The sequence below is a fragment of the Enhydra lutris genome, unplaced genomic scaffold (genome assembly GCF_002288905.1).
Source record: "Enhydra lutris kenyoni isolate GAN:26980312 unplaced genomic scaffold, ASM228890v2 scaffoldscaffold25, whole genome shotgun sequence".
In the NCBI taxonomy this organism is placed as follows: domain Eukaryota; kingdom Metazoa; phylum Chordata; class Mammalia; order Carnivora; family Mustelidae; genus Enhydra; species Enhydra lutris.
Genome location: NW_019154109.1, coordinates 27,724,521 through 27,740,059, shown reverse-complemented (window position 1 = coordinate 27,740,059; position 15,539 = coordinate 27,724,521). Strand labels below are relative to the sequence as shown.

Genomic DNA, 15,539 nt, shown 5'->3' with positions numbered 1-15,539 from the left:
CTTAAATAGATAGATAGATAAATGTGCATTTATGTATCTCATAAAACTGGTTCCCAGGTAATGTAAGTTGTAGTGCAAATACTATGTCAACCTTCTGTCGCGGCTGGCGCGACAAATCGATCAGGAACATGAGGGTAAGAGGATGGTGAAAAGAAATTAAGAGACAAAGAGATGGGGGCAGGAGGACCACTGAGGAGGATGTCCCACAGTGCTGATTTTATTCCACATCTTACAAGCATTTATAAGGCAGACCACAATAGAAGGAATAATACATCAGTATCTAGCCAGATAACCACAAGTTCCTATAACAAGTTTACATTAACTACAAACAGATCTCGTGATGCCAGGTAGTTACGGCTAATGCCATTAGCTACTATTGATACAAGAAGTTACAATCAACCAGGGAGTGGGTTATGGAAAGTACAGGAACAACAAGGACCAACTAAGAATTCATGACCCTGACCACATTGTTCCCTTCTGTAGGGAGAGCGTGTGGGAAGTCACACAGGTGAGCGCACGACACGTAGCACAGACCCTTTCTCAGTGTTACTCAACTTTCCTGTCCTTAACCACTTATCAAGGTGTCCGGACTTTAAAGGAGACACAAGTCAAGGCCTGGTTTGATCCACGACTCCAACCATGCCGTGGCCTCCAACAACCTTCCAAATCATCTCCTAAATATTTGATTTTTAATAATTGTTGCTTTTGTTTGATACAGCTCTCACTAGCTAAATGATGCCTCTATCTGAACCCTGGTTTAACATGGGGAACTATAACAACTTCTTGCAATTTCTTTCCAGTAGGTTGATAGCCATTAGGTGACTTTTTTCCTGAAATTAGGGAAGGATAGGTATTAATGGTACTGAATCCTTTGTCATCTTCTGTTGAATCAGCAACTGTAATACATTTTTTCCCCCTAGCTTTAAAATATTAACTGTGGAGCACCTGGGTGGCTAAGTCAGTTGGGTATCTGACTCTTGATTTTGGCTCCGGTGGTGATCTTGAGGTGGTGGGATCAAGCTCCCCATGGGGCTCTGAGCTCAGCAGGGAGTCTGCTTAGGGTTCTGTCTCTCATTCTCCTTCAGTTCCCACCCCACCACCCCACCGGGTACTCTAAATACATATATACATACATAAAATCTTTTTTTTTAAAGATTTTATTTATTTATTTGACAGACAGAGATCACAAGTAGGCAGAGAGGCAGGCAGAGAGAGAGAAGGAAGCAGGCTCCCCGCTGAGCAGAGAGCCTGATGTGGGGCTTGATCCCAGGACTCTGGGATCATGACCTGAGCCGAAGGCAGAGGCTTTAACCCACTGAGCCACCCAGGCACCCCCATACATAAAATCTTTAAAAAAATATTGTCTGAGGGTTTTATACATCTGTTTTCTCTATTACACAATGATCATTTACTGGAATGGTATGTGTAATTATCTTGGCCATAGCCACTCAGGCTGGCAACATAGTACAGCTGTGAGGCAGGGGCTCTGTGGAGTTGCCTGTTTTTGAATCCTGGCTCTCTGTCTCAGTTTCCTCATATGTGAAAAGGAATAATGACAATAATTATAATTCTCAAATGAGTTAATAGATGTTTAGAATGGTAGCCTGCAATGAGTAAGCATTAATTATCCTTCTATTCCTAAGACAATTATTAATGGTTGGGAGGATGTTTGAGGTTTAAAAAAAGAGAAACTTGTCCCATGAATTGAAGGTAAAATACAATATAGTTGAGGAAAAGGGGTGCCTGTCCCTCAGTCACCTTTGAACCCCACATTTCCCCCATGGCCCGGTTGGCCTTACAGCCTCCCTCCTACCACAGGCCGGCCACCGGTGCCAGCAAAGGCCACAACACTTGGCTGATGTGCTGCTCTCTGTTATTTCCTGATTCTTGGTACCAAGGTTGGGTGGAGGCTTCAGTTCCCCCAGGTGGCCCCAAGCAAGGGTGACCACAGAGTAGTACTGAGTGGTATTAGGCAGCCACAGTCTTGGGGGAGGGCAAATTGACACTGGGCTCTTGTTCACTGGACCAGGGTTCAGGTAGCCCTGTCCTGGGAGACAAACAGGGACAGGGACCTATAACCAGGACTCACAGTAGGTTGGCTTAAATTGAACCTGCAGGTTGGGAGGCAATGAATGGCCTCTGGGCAGTGCCCACATAGAGTTTCCTAGAGTTGGCCCACAGTGATATGGGGACTGGCTTTCTGGGGTGTCCAGGGAGAGCCAAAGCAGACCCTAGAAGATGACTCTTCCTGAGGGAGATTTAGCTGGTATGGCCCTGACTAATCAGAATGTTATTGCCCGGGGGCGCCTGGGTGGCTCAGTGGGTTAAATCCTCTGCCCTCGGCTCAGGTCATGATCCCAGGGTCCTGGGATCGAGCCCACATTGGGCTCTCTCCTCAGCAGGGAGCCTGCTTCCCTTTCTCTCTCTCTGTCTGCCTCTCTGCCTACTTGTGATCTCTGTCTGTCAAATGAATAAATAAAATCTTAAAAAAAAAAACCCAGAATGTTATTGCCTGTACATTTCCCTTCTTGTAACAGGATTCATTGCATTCCAAAAGTTGACTATTATTTTTTTTTTCTAACAGATATATTTAACAGAAAATACTGTTTAATACATGTGCTAAACACTAAAGGTTGGTATAATGTTCCTTTTCCCTAGAACACATGTAAAACCTTGAGCAATCCACAATATGGGTGTGTTATATTTTTATTAGTATTCAATCTAAGTATTTTTCAATTTCCATTCAATTTCTCTTTGATCCATGGGGTGCTTAAATAACACAAGTTTTAAATTTTCCATATATGTGAGGGTTTTAAAAGGTATTTTGTCATTGATTTCTGAGTTAAACTGCATTATGTTCAAAAATTATGTTCTATATAGTGCCAATTTCATGATACATGTTAAGACTTGTTTTATGGCCTCATATAAAGTCAAATTTTGTAAATGTTCCATAAGCATTTGAGAAGACTGTGTCACCAAAAATATTGGTTGCAGAGTTGTAAATATATATTAAACCAAGTTGTAAATATATATTAAATATTAAATATATATTAAACCAATTAAACCAAATATATAAAAATATATATATTTATATACTTAATTTTTTTCTCTGCTTGACCTATTGAATGCTGAAAGTAATATGTTGAAATCTCTCAGTGTAGAATTCAAAGAGTCACTGTAAATGAATTTGTCAATCTTCCCTTGCAGGTCAAATAGTTCCTGCTTTTATATTTTAATGCTGTTTTATTAGATACATATGTTTTTAGAATTATTATGTGTTTGTCACAAGTTTAATCTTTTATTACCATCTGATGGCTATCTCAATCCCATAATGCATTATTTCTTAAACTTTATTTTGTCTGAGATGATATAGCCATATGCCAACTTTCTTTTTGTTGGCTATTCCTGGCATATCTTTTTCCATTCTTTTTCATTCAAGCTTTCTGGTTCTTTTTAATGTTTTAATGTTATTTTTCTAAAACAGGATAAAATATGTTTTAAAAAAAATCCACTTTAACTGGCAAATTTTCTCCATTTCTTTATATTCTGATTTCACTGTTATATTTGGATTTATTTTACCATCCCATTTTGTATTTTCTTTTCCATGCCTCAGTTTTTCTTGTTTTTGTGTTTTTTGTGTGTGTGTGGTGTTTTCTTTTGTTGTTGTTGTTGTTTTGTTTTGTTTTTGCTTTCTTTTCTGGTTGCTGTGTACAGGCAAAGTGAAGCACAGGAAATGTATGTGTGTTTAGAATGAACTGCAAAGTAATTTTTAATTCCTGCTGCCAGTCCAACAAAAGAGGTGAAGGGGGACGCCTGGGTGGCTCAGTTGGTTAAGCAGCTGCCTTCGGCTCAGGTCATGATCCCAGCGTCCTGGGATCGAGTCCCACATCCAGCTCCTTGCTCAGCAGGGAGCCTGCTTCTCCCTCTGCCTCTGCCTGCCATTCTGTCTGCCTGTGCTTGCTCTCTCTCCCCCCTCTCTCTCTCTGACAAATAAATAAATAAAATCTTAAAAAAAAAAAAAAAAGAGGTGAAGGTGACAGTAGAGGTTCCCAAAGCTGGACTTCTCAGATGAGTAAAATTTCCCGTAACATGTTGATGATCAGTATAAAGTTGCCAACTTTTTATTTTGCCAAATTAGGAAATTTGTAAAACAACCACAGCCCCAACTATCATCTATCCTCTCCATAATTTTATAAAGAACACTTAAAAACAAACTTCTGTAAAATTGCAAGAAAAAAGGTAGTCTCAATGCGGAGATCATTTGGCGAACTTATCGGACACACACACACACACACACACACACACACACACACACACACACGATGGACATCCGTCTACACTCGTGTGTTCGCTCATTTCACCAGCGTTACGGGACACTTTGGCCTGACCTAACAGGACCCGAGTAGAGGGTGGTGGTGCCGAAGGAAGAGGAGGTTCTGGGCGGAGGCTGCGAGGGGCCCCCGGACCCTCCTCACACTGTGGGTGCCCGGGTGCGGCCAGGAACGGCGGGAGGGGGTGGGTACGCCTGTGGCCGCCACGTGCGCCAAGAACCGGAAGCGGAGCTTCCCCGGGGCAGGAGCGAAGGGGGGGCCCAGCCCGGACCAGGATCCCGGGGCTGATGGTGTTGGGTGCGGGGTCCCTGCCCTTGGATGTTTAGATCCGGATACTTCGGTGGGAAAGCCCCCAAGTCACGGCCTTTAGAAACTCTGCGTCCGTCCGGGGCCCAAGGCGCTCGCGGAAACCTTCGGAACAGCGCGGGTCGGAGGTGGCCTCGCTCTGTGGCTGCTTCAGGGTTTCATGCTGCGGGGCAGGAGCGGACGCGCGATGCCGTGTTTTAAATATTCACAGGAACAGGCTGACGCGGACACACCAACTGGCCAGATCGGGGGGGAAAGTGGGCTGCGCTTCCCGGAGCAAAACCAAGCGAACGCGCGAGCCCACGGGGAGCCTCGGTGTCGGCTCCCCCCAGAGACGCGGCTGCTCTGGTTGCGCGGCGGGTCGGGGGAGCCCGAGGCGGCCCCAGGGGCGAGCCCGAGCCAGCGCGGGGAGCGCCCGGCTTCCCTGGGGCCGCCCCCACCCCCACCCCCGGGTTTTGGGGCACAGGAGGAAGCAGCGCGAACGTTCTCTGCGCTGAACTGACTTGGCAGAGGCCACAGCTCCCGCCTGTCTCTGTGGCGCAATCGGTTAGCGCGTTCGGCTGTTAACCGAAAGGTTGGTGGTTCGAGCCCACCCAGGGACGGGGCCTGAGCGTTTTGAACCCCGGGGTGTGCCTCCCGGGCGGCGGAAGCCGCGGAGGCGCCGACGGTGGGGGGTTCTCACGCTCCCCCCCCCGCGGTCGGTAGCAAGACTTTTGGCGGCTTGAGTCAGGTTCTACGAAAAGGGCCCCGTGAAACTGGTGTTTTCAGAATGTTTGCGAGCAAAGGAGACGCGTCCTGACGAGCCGGAGACGAATTCGGTAGCGCCTCTGAGGCTGCGGGCCTTCGTGCGTGGGTTTCCTGACTCCGGAGACAGGCGCGTCCGGAGCCTGGGCCCTCAGTCCCTCCCGTCCCCCTGCGGACCCGCGTCCGGGGAGGCCGCCTTCCGAGCACCTGTCCGGCCGGCGCCTTCCTCCCGGCCTCGCTGCCTCCCACTGCCTCACCACTCCCCTGTCGGGTCACTGCAGTAACTACCTGACTTTGGGGGGGGTTCCCCTGTCTTCAACGCCCCTCTGCCCTCCTTTCTCCACGCAGCTGCCAGAGCGCCTTCAAACCTGTTGCTAAAACGCAAACCTGTTCTGCTTAAAATCCCCCAGAGCTTGCTCAGCCAGCTGGGCTCTCCTTAGCTGGGAAGGCAGGGCCTCTCGTGATCCCGCCCTGACCTCGCTCCTCTCCCTCCCTGGCTCTCTACCCTCGAAAACAGCGAACCTACTTTCTTGAGTCCGCCTCTGGCTTTTGAACCTCTGCGCAGAGACCTTCGGCGTCTGTCCCCTTTGCCTGGTAAAGCCTTACTCGTCCTTCCGCACTGGGAAACCGAGCCTCTTCTCCGAGCCTGTTCCTCCTTCTCTCCTCCCCGCCTTTCTCCCTGGAACCAAAGCCCCTCCAGGAATGGCTCCGTGTTGTTCATCTCTCCATCTTTGGCACCTAAACCCAAGCTCGGGGCATTAGAGGTACTAAACAGATGTGAGTTGAAGATTTTATTTATTTATTTGAGAGAAAGAGAGTGAGAGAGAGCGAGCGAGCAGGGTGAGGGGCAGAGGGAGAAGCAGACTCCCCGCTGAGTGGAGAGCCTCAGCCAAGGCAGACACCAACCTACTGAACCACCCAGGCACCCTAGATGTGAGTTGGCCGTCTGGGGTTTCCTGATGCACTTGCCTCATGTCTGGATCTCATGTAATATTCAGACATTAAGTTTCAATCGTGTTGGGGTATATAGCTCATAACCCACACAATGAGACTGACCCTATCTATGCCTCTGTCCAGGCCCCTATCTCCTTCCTGGGGGTGCCTTCCCCTGCCCACCACCTGCCGGTAACTGACTCTAAGGGCCACCCACCTGGCCACCCACCTTCCCATCCCGCACCACCCATAAAAGTCCCTTCATCCAGTTGCCTCAGCAACATTGGTGAGTCCACAACTGGTTGGTTCATGTGAGCTGTGCGGATATGATTTCAGTATCCAAACTCATCCCTGATAGATTTTCAGACAACAGGAGGAAAAATGGATTTTACCGTTTGGGTCTTATTATCACGGTTTTTCCTTCTTCAGAGAGCAGCTAGCAAGATCTTGTCCAAAGCTTTATTGGAATCAGGAAATGCTCTGTTGAAAGCTTCTAATACAGAAAGACAGCTAAGCTTTCTCCCACAAGTAACGCTCGTGACCCCACTCCCCAAATCCATAGTCACTGACTGGGGGAGGGATTTCCAAGTTTCAGAGTTCAGCACAGCAGAGTCGAGTACATTTCATATGGTGCATCCAGCATTTGTCAGATGAATAGTGTGAAGCTGGAGGTATATATTAAATACTGAAGCAGAAAGCGGGTGACAGTCCCCTCATCTCCTCTCCCTAATTCCTACTATCCTGGCCCACACATGTCCTCACCCCCGGCCTATTGTCTCCTGAGCAGCTCTCATTGGCTCTTTCCCGTCATGCTTTCTCAGTTCAGACCCAGAGGGATCTCTGTTCATTGAGCTGCTTCTGCGGCAGCGATGTGTCTCTCTTCCCTATGGACACAGTTTGTTCTGTGCTCTCTTTTCCAGGACCCTCCCATCCCTAACCCCATTCTGGGAGCATTTTCTACTCATGCCATTGAGAGCGGTTCATCATTAAGTACTCACACGCCGTCCCAGTTCTGACAGGGGCTCCCCCCAAAAATCAATTCTACATCACCCCTGTGATTTTTCTGTACCTACACCACCGCTCACGTTCTAGGAAGACAGTGCAGGCCGGGGTCTCCCCAGTCGGTCCTGGACTGCCTTGCTCTTTCTCAACCACTCCCTTCGCTGGTTGTGCTGTTCTCCCCTAGACTCTCAACAGCCCCCACAATCTGTCTGGAAGGGGTTTTAGGGTGCCTAGAAGGCAACCCGTCCTGGAGCAACAGATGTAGACCACTACCCAGCTGGTCCTTGGCCATAATTTTCTTATCTCCTTATCCTGTTATTTAAGAACTACTTTCTACATCGGGCCACTGTCCAGAGTTGGCATTGTGGCTTTGCTGTAACAGACCAGTCGGGCGGAGAGAGTATCTGCGTAGCGTTGAGACTTCAAGTCTGAGTACCGTGTCTGCTCGCTGAGGCTTCATGGTTGGCCTCTGAGATCACAGACCTTTCCTTTCTAGCAGAGACCGAGAGAAAATGGAGTTGAGTGGAGGACCCTCAGCCTAGACCCTGAGGTGTGCTTTTCCTGCTGCTCCCAGAGCTGCCTAGTGGGGAGGATGGGATGGTGAATCCAGAAAGAGGCTCAGAGGTGCTGCTTTTACTACCCCCATTTGTCCTAAGGGCCCTGCTTCCAGGAGACTTTGCTGTTTTTCCAGGCCCGCTTTGAGTTATGAAGGTCTCTCTGCATAGCAAAATACAGTCCCGTGTCCACTGCAAATAGGAGTGCCATCACCACGGCGAAAGGGATATGGGGCCAAAATGGGAGGAGTGCTGAGGTGGATGGAACCGGTGGACCTAATGGGAGAAGAAGAGGGGGGAGAAAAATGACAGTTGTTAAGGCAGGAAATTTGGCATCTGTCCAATTCTTTCCTTTTATTTAGTGGTTAAATAAATATAAAGGTCTTTGAATCTTTGGTGTGATCCTAGAGACCCATTAACGCCCCTCCCCTTTCCCCCACTCTGTTACAGTTACTTCATCTGTAAAGGCGATAACCTCATACCGTTGTGGTGAGGGGTCACTGGGATGGTCAAACTGGGTGCGTGGAAAGAGGCACTTAGTACAGTGTCCAGCGCACTGAAAGGTACCCGATAAATGTCGTCTCATCTTTGTTACATTACAGAAAGGGAACTGGAGATTCAGAGAGACTACTGGTTTACCCACTGTCACGTGGTTAATGAACAGCAGAGCCAGGACCCAGTTTCTATGGTCTCTCTGTGAGCATGCGAGGGGCGCCCACCAGGTTGGCTCTTGGCTAGGACTTGAGGCTTGGAGAGGAAGAAGGGCAGGCGAAGATGGGTCAGCACTGTAGGGACATAGAACCTTGTGGACATGGTTTGATCGGGGTAAGGAGGGACAGGTGTACTTATGGGGCAGGAAATGTGGCTTCTGTTCGTGCCAAGTCAACGACAGCCCTCAGAACCCCTTGTCAAAAAAGCCTGTGGAACAGTCCAGAATCTCCTCTCCACTCATCTTCACAGCGCAAATGCAGACTTCCTGCCCAGGGGTCCCAGACCCTCGAGGGCTGCACAGCTCTTACCTTGAATGATGATGTCCACAGCCTCTGAAGACTCATTTTTCTTCCCGATAAGTCCCCTGCAGAAGTAGGAGCCATTATGTTCACTTCTTGCTGCTGGGATGTAGAACTCAGAATTATCATAAGAAAACTTTCTGCCTCTTCTATTCTGGAAGTATTGGACATTCCAGACGGGCTTGTTCTTCCAGCTGTGGCACCTCAGCCGAATGGGGTCCCCCTCCTGGAACACCCGCCGAGGGGTCTGGAGTAACAACCAGCCTGAAAGACACAGAGACCACAGGCCCAGGAGGCTTCAGCGGGAAGGGGACACTCAACACCCAGATCCTAGGGCGTCACAGAGAGCCGGCCTGGGAGCCATCCCTGCAGAGCTCGCTTTGGGAGAATGCCCACGGGACCCTGCAGGAGAACTCACATCACACCAGGACTTTTTGTCTAGTGGGGAAGAGGGATGCACAAATCAAACCATAAAGGTAGGGCAGAGGATCTAAGAGAAGAGGGTCGGGGGAAGCCATCTGCAGGGTCCTTAGGGTTGCCCTGGGGTTTGCTATGACGGTAAGGAGCAGCCACCATAAGTTCTAGGTCAAAGAGTAAAATTTGCATTTGAAAATGATGATTTGTAGAGCACCAAAGGGTGGGTGTCTCGGTTGGTTGAATGTCCAGCTCTTGGATCTGGCTCAGGTCATGACCTCAGGGTCGTGGGATGGAGCCCCACGTCGGGCTCCGTGCTCAGCATGGCTTCTGCTGCAGATTCTCCTCTCTCCCTCTGCCCCTCAACCCATGCACGCACATGCTCTCTTTCTCTCAATAAATAAATAACTTAAAATAAAAAAAAAGAGAGAAAAAATGATGATTTGCTCCACTAAAGGAAAGGTAGAGGGACACCTGGGTGGCTCAGGGGGTTAAGAGTCTGCCTTCGGCTCAGGTCATGATCCCAGGGTCCTGGAATCGAGCCCCACTTCGGGCTCCCTCCTCGGCGGGGAGTCTGCTTCTCCCTCTCCCTCTGCCTGCCACTCCCCCTGCTTGTGCTCTCTCCCTCTCTCTGTCAAATAAATAAATGAAATCCTTTAAAAAAAAATAAAGGAGGGGTAGACTTCAGAAGGAATAGATAGTTGTGGGAATAAGGTCATTGGGTGTCCCCTGAAGTGGCTACAGAAACTGCGAAGCACAACTCAGAATGAAAGTCAAGGAGAGGAAAGAGGGACGTGACCGGTAGTGCTCACGGTAGCTGGTCCTTTCTCAAGGGCCCCAGGGCCTCTGCAAGGCCAGCTTCACCACTGAGCAGAAACTTCAAGACAGAAAATCCTATATCACCAGGACTGTCTTGCCACGTAACCGGAGTTCACCCCTAGAAAACACGAAGTCACGGTCAGGAAGCTGACCAAAATAATGAAAGATGGCATTGCAGATACATTTTTAAATGACACAAGAAAAACATTGACAAGGCAATGCTGAGTTAGAAAGACAGAATACAAGAAACAGAAAAGCAGAGAAAAAAGAAAAAGAAAATGTGCTTACACATTAGTAGGGCTTTTCCCCGAGGGACAGGACTACAAGCCATCTTAGTTTTCTCCCTTTAACTTTTCTATATTTTAGAAATTGAACCCAATTATATTTTAGAAATTTAGAACCCAAATATATTTTAGAAATTGAACCCAGATGACTTTTGTAATAAGAACAGAACAGTAGGGACACTGAGGTGGCTCAGTTAGTTAAGCAGCTGCCTTTGGCTTGGTTCATGATCCCAGGGTCATGATCCCAGGGTCGTGGGATTGAGTCCTGCATCTGGCTCCTGGCTCAGAGGGGAGCCTGCTTCTTCCTCTCCATCTGCTTATGCTCTCTCTATCTCAAATAAGTAAATAAAGTCTTAAAAAAAAAAGACAGTCAAGAATTTCTCCTGGCGAAGTTAATGCTTATAGTCACATCTTAGTACAGTCTCTATTGATGGGACTTCTAAAGCCAGCTTCTACACCAAACTCAGGCAAACTAAGAGCTCTCAGGCTTGATTTTTCTATTGCTTCTTATTGGTAATTCTCCCTTTTATTTGGTCAAAGGTAGCCATGTCTCACCTAGTCAGAGAACACACATTCCTCCCCGTAACTCCATAGCAGGAGGACCGTGTCAGCTACATGGTGGTCAGAGGCTAAGGAGCCATAAGAATCAGCGCCAGAGGCCCAGTTCCATGAAATCCTTTGCAAGCCCACAACCATCAGGGTTCCCCCCTTCTCCTCCAGGTTCCTTCCACCTATACACATCGCGCAACTGAGGCAGCCATTGAAGTAGCATCAGGCTTTTGAGGGGACACTGCGGGTTCTGGGCCAGGTGGTGTGACTCCAGGGACAGCAGACACAGCCTGTGTCTGATACCCTTCCCTCACCTTTTTCTGAGTGGAGAGATTTACAGTGAAGCTTGTTTTTTGTTTGTTTGTTTGTTTAAATAAGAGAGAGACAGAGCAAGAGAGCAAACACAAGCAGGTAGGGGGGCAGAGAGAGAGGGAGAAGCAGGTGCCCCAACTGAGAAGAAAGCCCTATGTGGGTCTTGATCCTGAGGCCCTGGGATCATGACCTGAGCTGAAGGCAGACACCTAGCCAACTGAACCACCCAGGCGCCCCTACACTGAAGTTTTAAGTTTGAGTGTGGCACTGATGTGGCACTGATGGGGACAGAGAGGTGGAAAGGACCTTGGGCTGCCCAGCAGGGTTTGGAGGGTCACTTAGAACACGTGCATCTGAGGGTCAGAAGGAGATGGAGGTCACAAGAACAGATTCATTCATTACTCAATAAATATGAGAGAGCATTAAGGGCACAGCCTGACCTTCAGGTGACGCCATTCCCTGGGGTACATTCTATGGGGACGGTGATTGCGGGGACTGTGCCCTGCAGAGTCCTGGGTCCGTTAGGCGCCAGCTTTGGACATTTGGCCTAAGGCCTGCCTGGGGCTAGGACTTCAATGGTGATGTAAGTCAGGGGGGCCGCAGGTCATCTCATCTCAGTTTTAACCCCCAAGACTCAGCTCTTCTCAAGTCTTCCGTTTTCACCATTTATTGGTGAGTCCCCCCTTCCCCTTCACCCACTCACCCACGAGGACTTCTAGCTGCACGGGGTCACTGAGCTCGGAGAGGCCCGTCTGGCACCTGTACTCGCCGCTGTTTTCAACGCTGGCAGCTTGGATGACGTAGCTGGTCTGACTTGAGATGAGGGTCCCATTGTGCAGCCACCGGGTGGAACGGTTCCCAGAAGGATTGGCCCCCTGGCACTTGAAAGTCACACTGTCGAACGTGAGGACCCTATTGCCTGGAGGGTCCGAGACCACCACAGCCTTTGGGAGGTCCGCTGAGGAGCCAAGAGAGGGTGGGTTAGGGCAGGGAGGGGGGTCTTACACTGGCATTCCCGGGGAGGCTCAGAGCCAGAGTGAGCCCATGTCGGCGACTCTGCCTTGGTCTGTGACTCAGACTTACAGCATCTTGGCTTCAAGGGACTTAGCCCTATTTCTGGCCTCTCACTAACCTGAGGAAAATGAACCAGAGAAGCCTAGGGCCAAGCCCGACTGTACTGGGCAAGTGCCCCCTGACACCCCGAAGCCAGCCGTTTCCCACACGGTGCAGATTTCCCAAAGTTCCACGGCTGTTACACTGCACACCTCCCTCCATCCATCCCAGACCACAGAGCAGACTCACCAGCTTGTGCGCCGGCAGAAACTGCAAGACAAAACAGTGAAACAAATATTGAGCAGAAGCATAGATCAGGCAGCTGGAGTGTGGAAGGAGTGTACGTTGCCCTGCCAGCCCCTGCCCTGAGAGTCCTATGTCACCAAGAATCAAGATATGTATGGCAGCTAGCCTTCCCGCTGCCTGCCTTCTGGTCACCAGTGTCTACGCCTCCTGTCCTCTCTCCACCCACACCCCTGCCTTCAGCACCACTCTGTTCCTCTTCAGTCCCAACTCAAACACCCAAACAAGGCACAGATCGAATTTCCCTGAATCAAGCCAGAGACACTGCCTCAACCCAAGTCCTCCGCAAAGGGTAGAAATCAGAAGTCCTAGAGGGGAACCCAGGGATGTCAGAACAGAAGAGACAGAACTTCGGGACTATCTATCTGGTCCATAGTCTTCAGTGTACAGATAGGGAAACTGAGCCCCAGCAGCATGAAGTAACAGAGACTCCCCAGGCCCCCTTCGCTTTCTGGTTATGCCCAAATCTGAGCCCGAGTTCTTGTCTCTAGGCCCCCAGTAGTTTGTCCTGGGAGCTCCAAGGAGACCGCTCCGTGCCGTGCCGTAAGGGGTCCTATTCCTTGGTAGGGATACCCTCCCTGGCCTGAAAAGTGGGCTCTGCTGAACCAGGGCCTCTGGAGCTTCTCTCTCAGCCCCAGTGACTCTGACTCACCTACAAGCAGCAGAGCCGTTGAGGGCAGCACCTGCCACATGCTGCCGCATCAGAGTGAACGAGTCACCGCAGATACACTGAGCTCTTGAGGGTCACATGCAGCTCCCTTGAAGAGAGGAAGTAAATAGTCTTTCTCCCCACCCCCCAGCTCATTACTCTCTAGGTTCCTTTCCCCAGAATGTCATCTGATTTCTGAACCAGAATTCGGACAAGTGAGCCCCACGATAGGGCAGGAAGGGTAAGAAAAAAGTCTGGTTGAGAAGCCGAGGTGGCGTGTGCGCCCCCCCCCCCCCCCCCCGGTAGGGATTCAGTGACACAGAGTCTGTGAGAATGACTCCTGGTACATCTCAAGGTATTTCCCCCCAACCTATGGATTTGCATCCACTCCACAACAAAAACAAGATATTAGGACCCTGGGGACCAGACTCAAGAGGGGAGAACCTTCACTGAGCGACCTCTGGTTGTACCTCAGAACTTGTCACTGCCTGGACCTGGCTCCATCCAGCCAGCACTCACCTGCATACTTTTAAATCTGCAGATGCCAGAGAGCGTCCCGCCCTCGAGCGTTATCTGCACCAGCATATTTTTCAAAATTCAAAATGCATGTGCCTTGGGATCTGCAATGCACTTCTTAGCATGAATTTGACCACAAGGTTTACATCCTCTGTTAAAGGAAACCCAGGCAGTGGGGGAGGAATAGGGCTCTGGGAGGGGGGGATGTCACCGGTTGCAGGGAAGGCAGGGAAGGAGAAAGGGAGGGAAGGGCAGTGGGGAGGAGAGAGCAGGAGCCCTTTACCTTCAACCCACCGTTACCAGGGCTGAGCTGAGTCACAGCAGCTCAGGTGAGCTCAGCCCTCAGGGACCCACTGGGTCTGGGCTAGCCTGAGCTCTTTGCTGGAGAAGGTGGAGGTGCTGTGACTGGGAACCAGTTCTGTGCTCCCCAGATGCACCCTTCCTCCCAACACATGCACCTCTGTACCCTCCCCCTCCCCACTTTGTTTAAATCTAGGTTGCAGGCAGAAAATCAAAGGGCTCTGCTTGGCTGTGCCACTGCCCCAGTGGGCTCCTGGATAGCAGGGACAGGTCTCACTTGGAAGAGCTTTGGAAATGGCCAGGAGGTAAGCAGCAGACAGATGTGACGTTTGGCAGCGGTAGAGGGGAGGAGGAGCAGGCACAGGTGTCTGCTGACCACTGCTTGGGACCAATGCCCCTGCCCACTCCAAAATCATATCAAAACCACTTCTCAGGATTTCATATTGCTTTGTTTTGCTCCTAGTAGAGATCATTGGTGCACGCCTTAATCTACCCACTTCTGGTAGCAGCCCCTCCCCCATAGTTAGCTGTCTGGTTAGGATCCACTTGGACTGGGAACCAGGCATCCCTTCTAGGGCTCCCTCTTCTTTTTTCTTTTTTCTTTTTCTTTTTTAAAGATTTTACTTATTTATTTGACAGACAGAGATCACAAGTAGGCAGAGAGGCAGGCAGAGAGAGATGGAGAAGCAGGCTATCTGCTGAGCAGAGAGCTCGATGCGGGACTCGATCCTAGTCTGGGATAATGACCTGAGCCGAAGGCAGAGGCCCCAACCCACTGAGTCACCCAGGTGCCCTCTTTTTTTTTTTAAATATTTTATTTATTTATTTGACAGAGAGAGGGAGAGATCACAAGTAGGCAGAGCAGCAGGCAGAGAGTGAGGTGGGAAGCAGGCTCCCTGCTGAGCAGAGAGAGCCTGATGTGGGGCTTGATCCCAGGATCCCTGAGATCATGACCTGAGCCAAAGGCAGAGGCTTTAACCCACTGAGCCACCCAGGTGCCCCTCTAATGCTCCCTATTAAGAGACGCATTTACATCCAGCAAAATCCAGGCCAGCATCTGAAAACGTAAAGCCCCATGCTACAGCACAGGATGCTTCTCTGGGTAACCTAGGCCCGGAGAGTGCCCCCACCCTGGGGCTGAAGGAGGACTCCCCACCCCACCCCTGCACTCTCTGTTCTTCACAGTTCTGCATGGTTTTCTCGCACGTGGCTCGCGGTCCGTGGCATTCCCTTTAGTTTGCCTTCTCTGCAGTTTTATGGTCTCCTCTGACTCATCTTCTGTCTGTGGTCTTCATGTACAGGGAGGAACTGTCAGCTGCAGAGGAAGGAGGGAGCCCCAGGAGGACTGTGAGAGTGGGGAGCACTCTGCAGGTTTTCATAAGGCTTACTGAGCCAGCCTCAGCTTGGGCGTGGGGTGGCAAGGGCTAATTTTATGGGGTAGCTAAAATGCACGGTTTTTA

At 50.0% G+C, this 15,539-nt stretch overlaps 1 protein-coding gene and 1 non-coding gene across 2 annotated transcripts; one reads left to right on the top strand and one right to left on the bottom strand.

The window, feature by feature from the left end:
- Positions 1-5,165: 5,165 nt before the first annotated feature.
- On the top strand, positions 5,166-5,239 carry TRNAN-GUU. The gene has a single exon. It is a non-coding gene; the product is annotated as a tRNA-Asn (tRNA).
- A 2,728-nt stretch (positions 5,240-7,967) lies between these two features.
- On the bottom strand, positions 7,968-13,336 carry LOC111151151 (low affinity immunoglobulin gamma Fc region receptor III-like). The gene is made up of 5 exons (XM_022508946.1): positions 13,267-13,336; positions 12,561-12,581; positions 11,962-12,216; positions 8,890-9,144; positions 7,968-8,146 (listed from the first exon to the last, which is right to left on the bottom strand). The coding sequence occupies exons 1-5, from the start codon at positions 13,304-13,306 to the stop codon at positions 7,968-7,970; spliced, it is 750 nt and encodes a 249-aa protein (XP_022364654.1). The 5' UTR covers positions 13,307-13,336.
- Between the last annotated feature and the right edge of the window lie 2,203 nt (positions 13,337-15,539).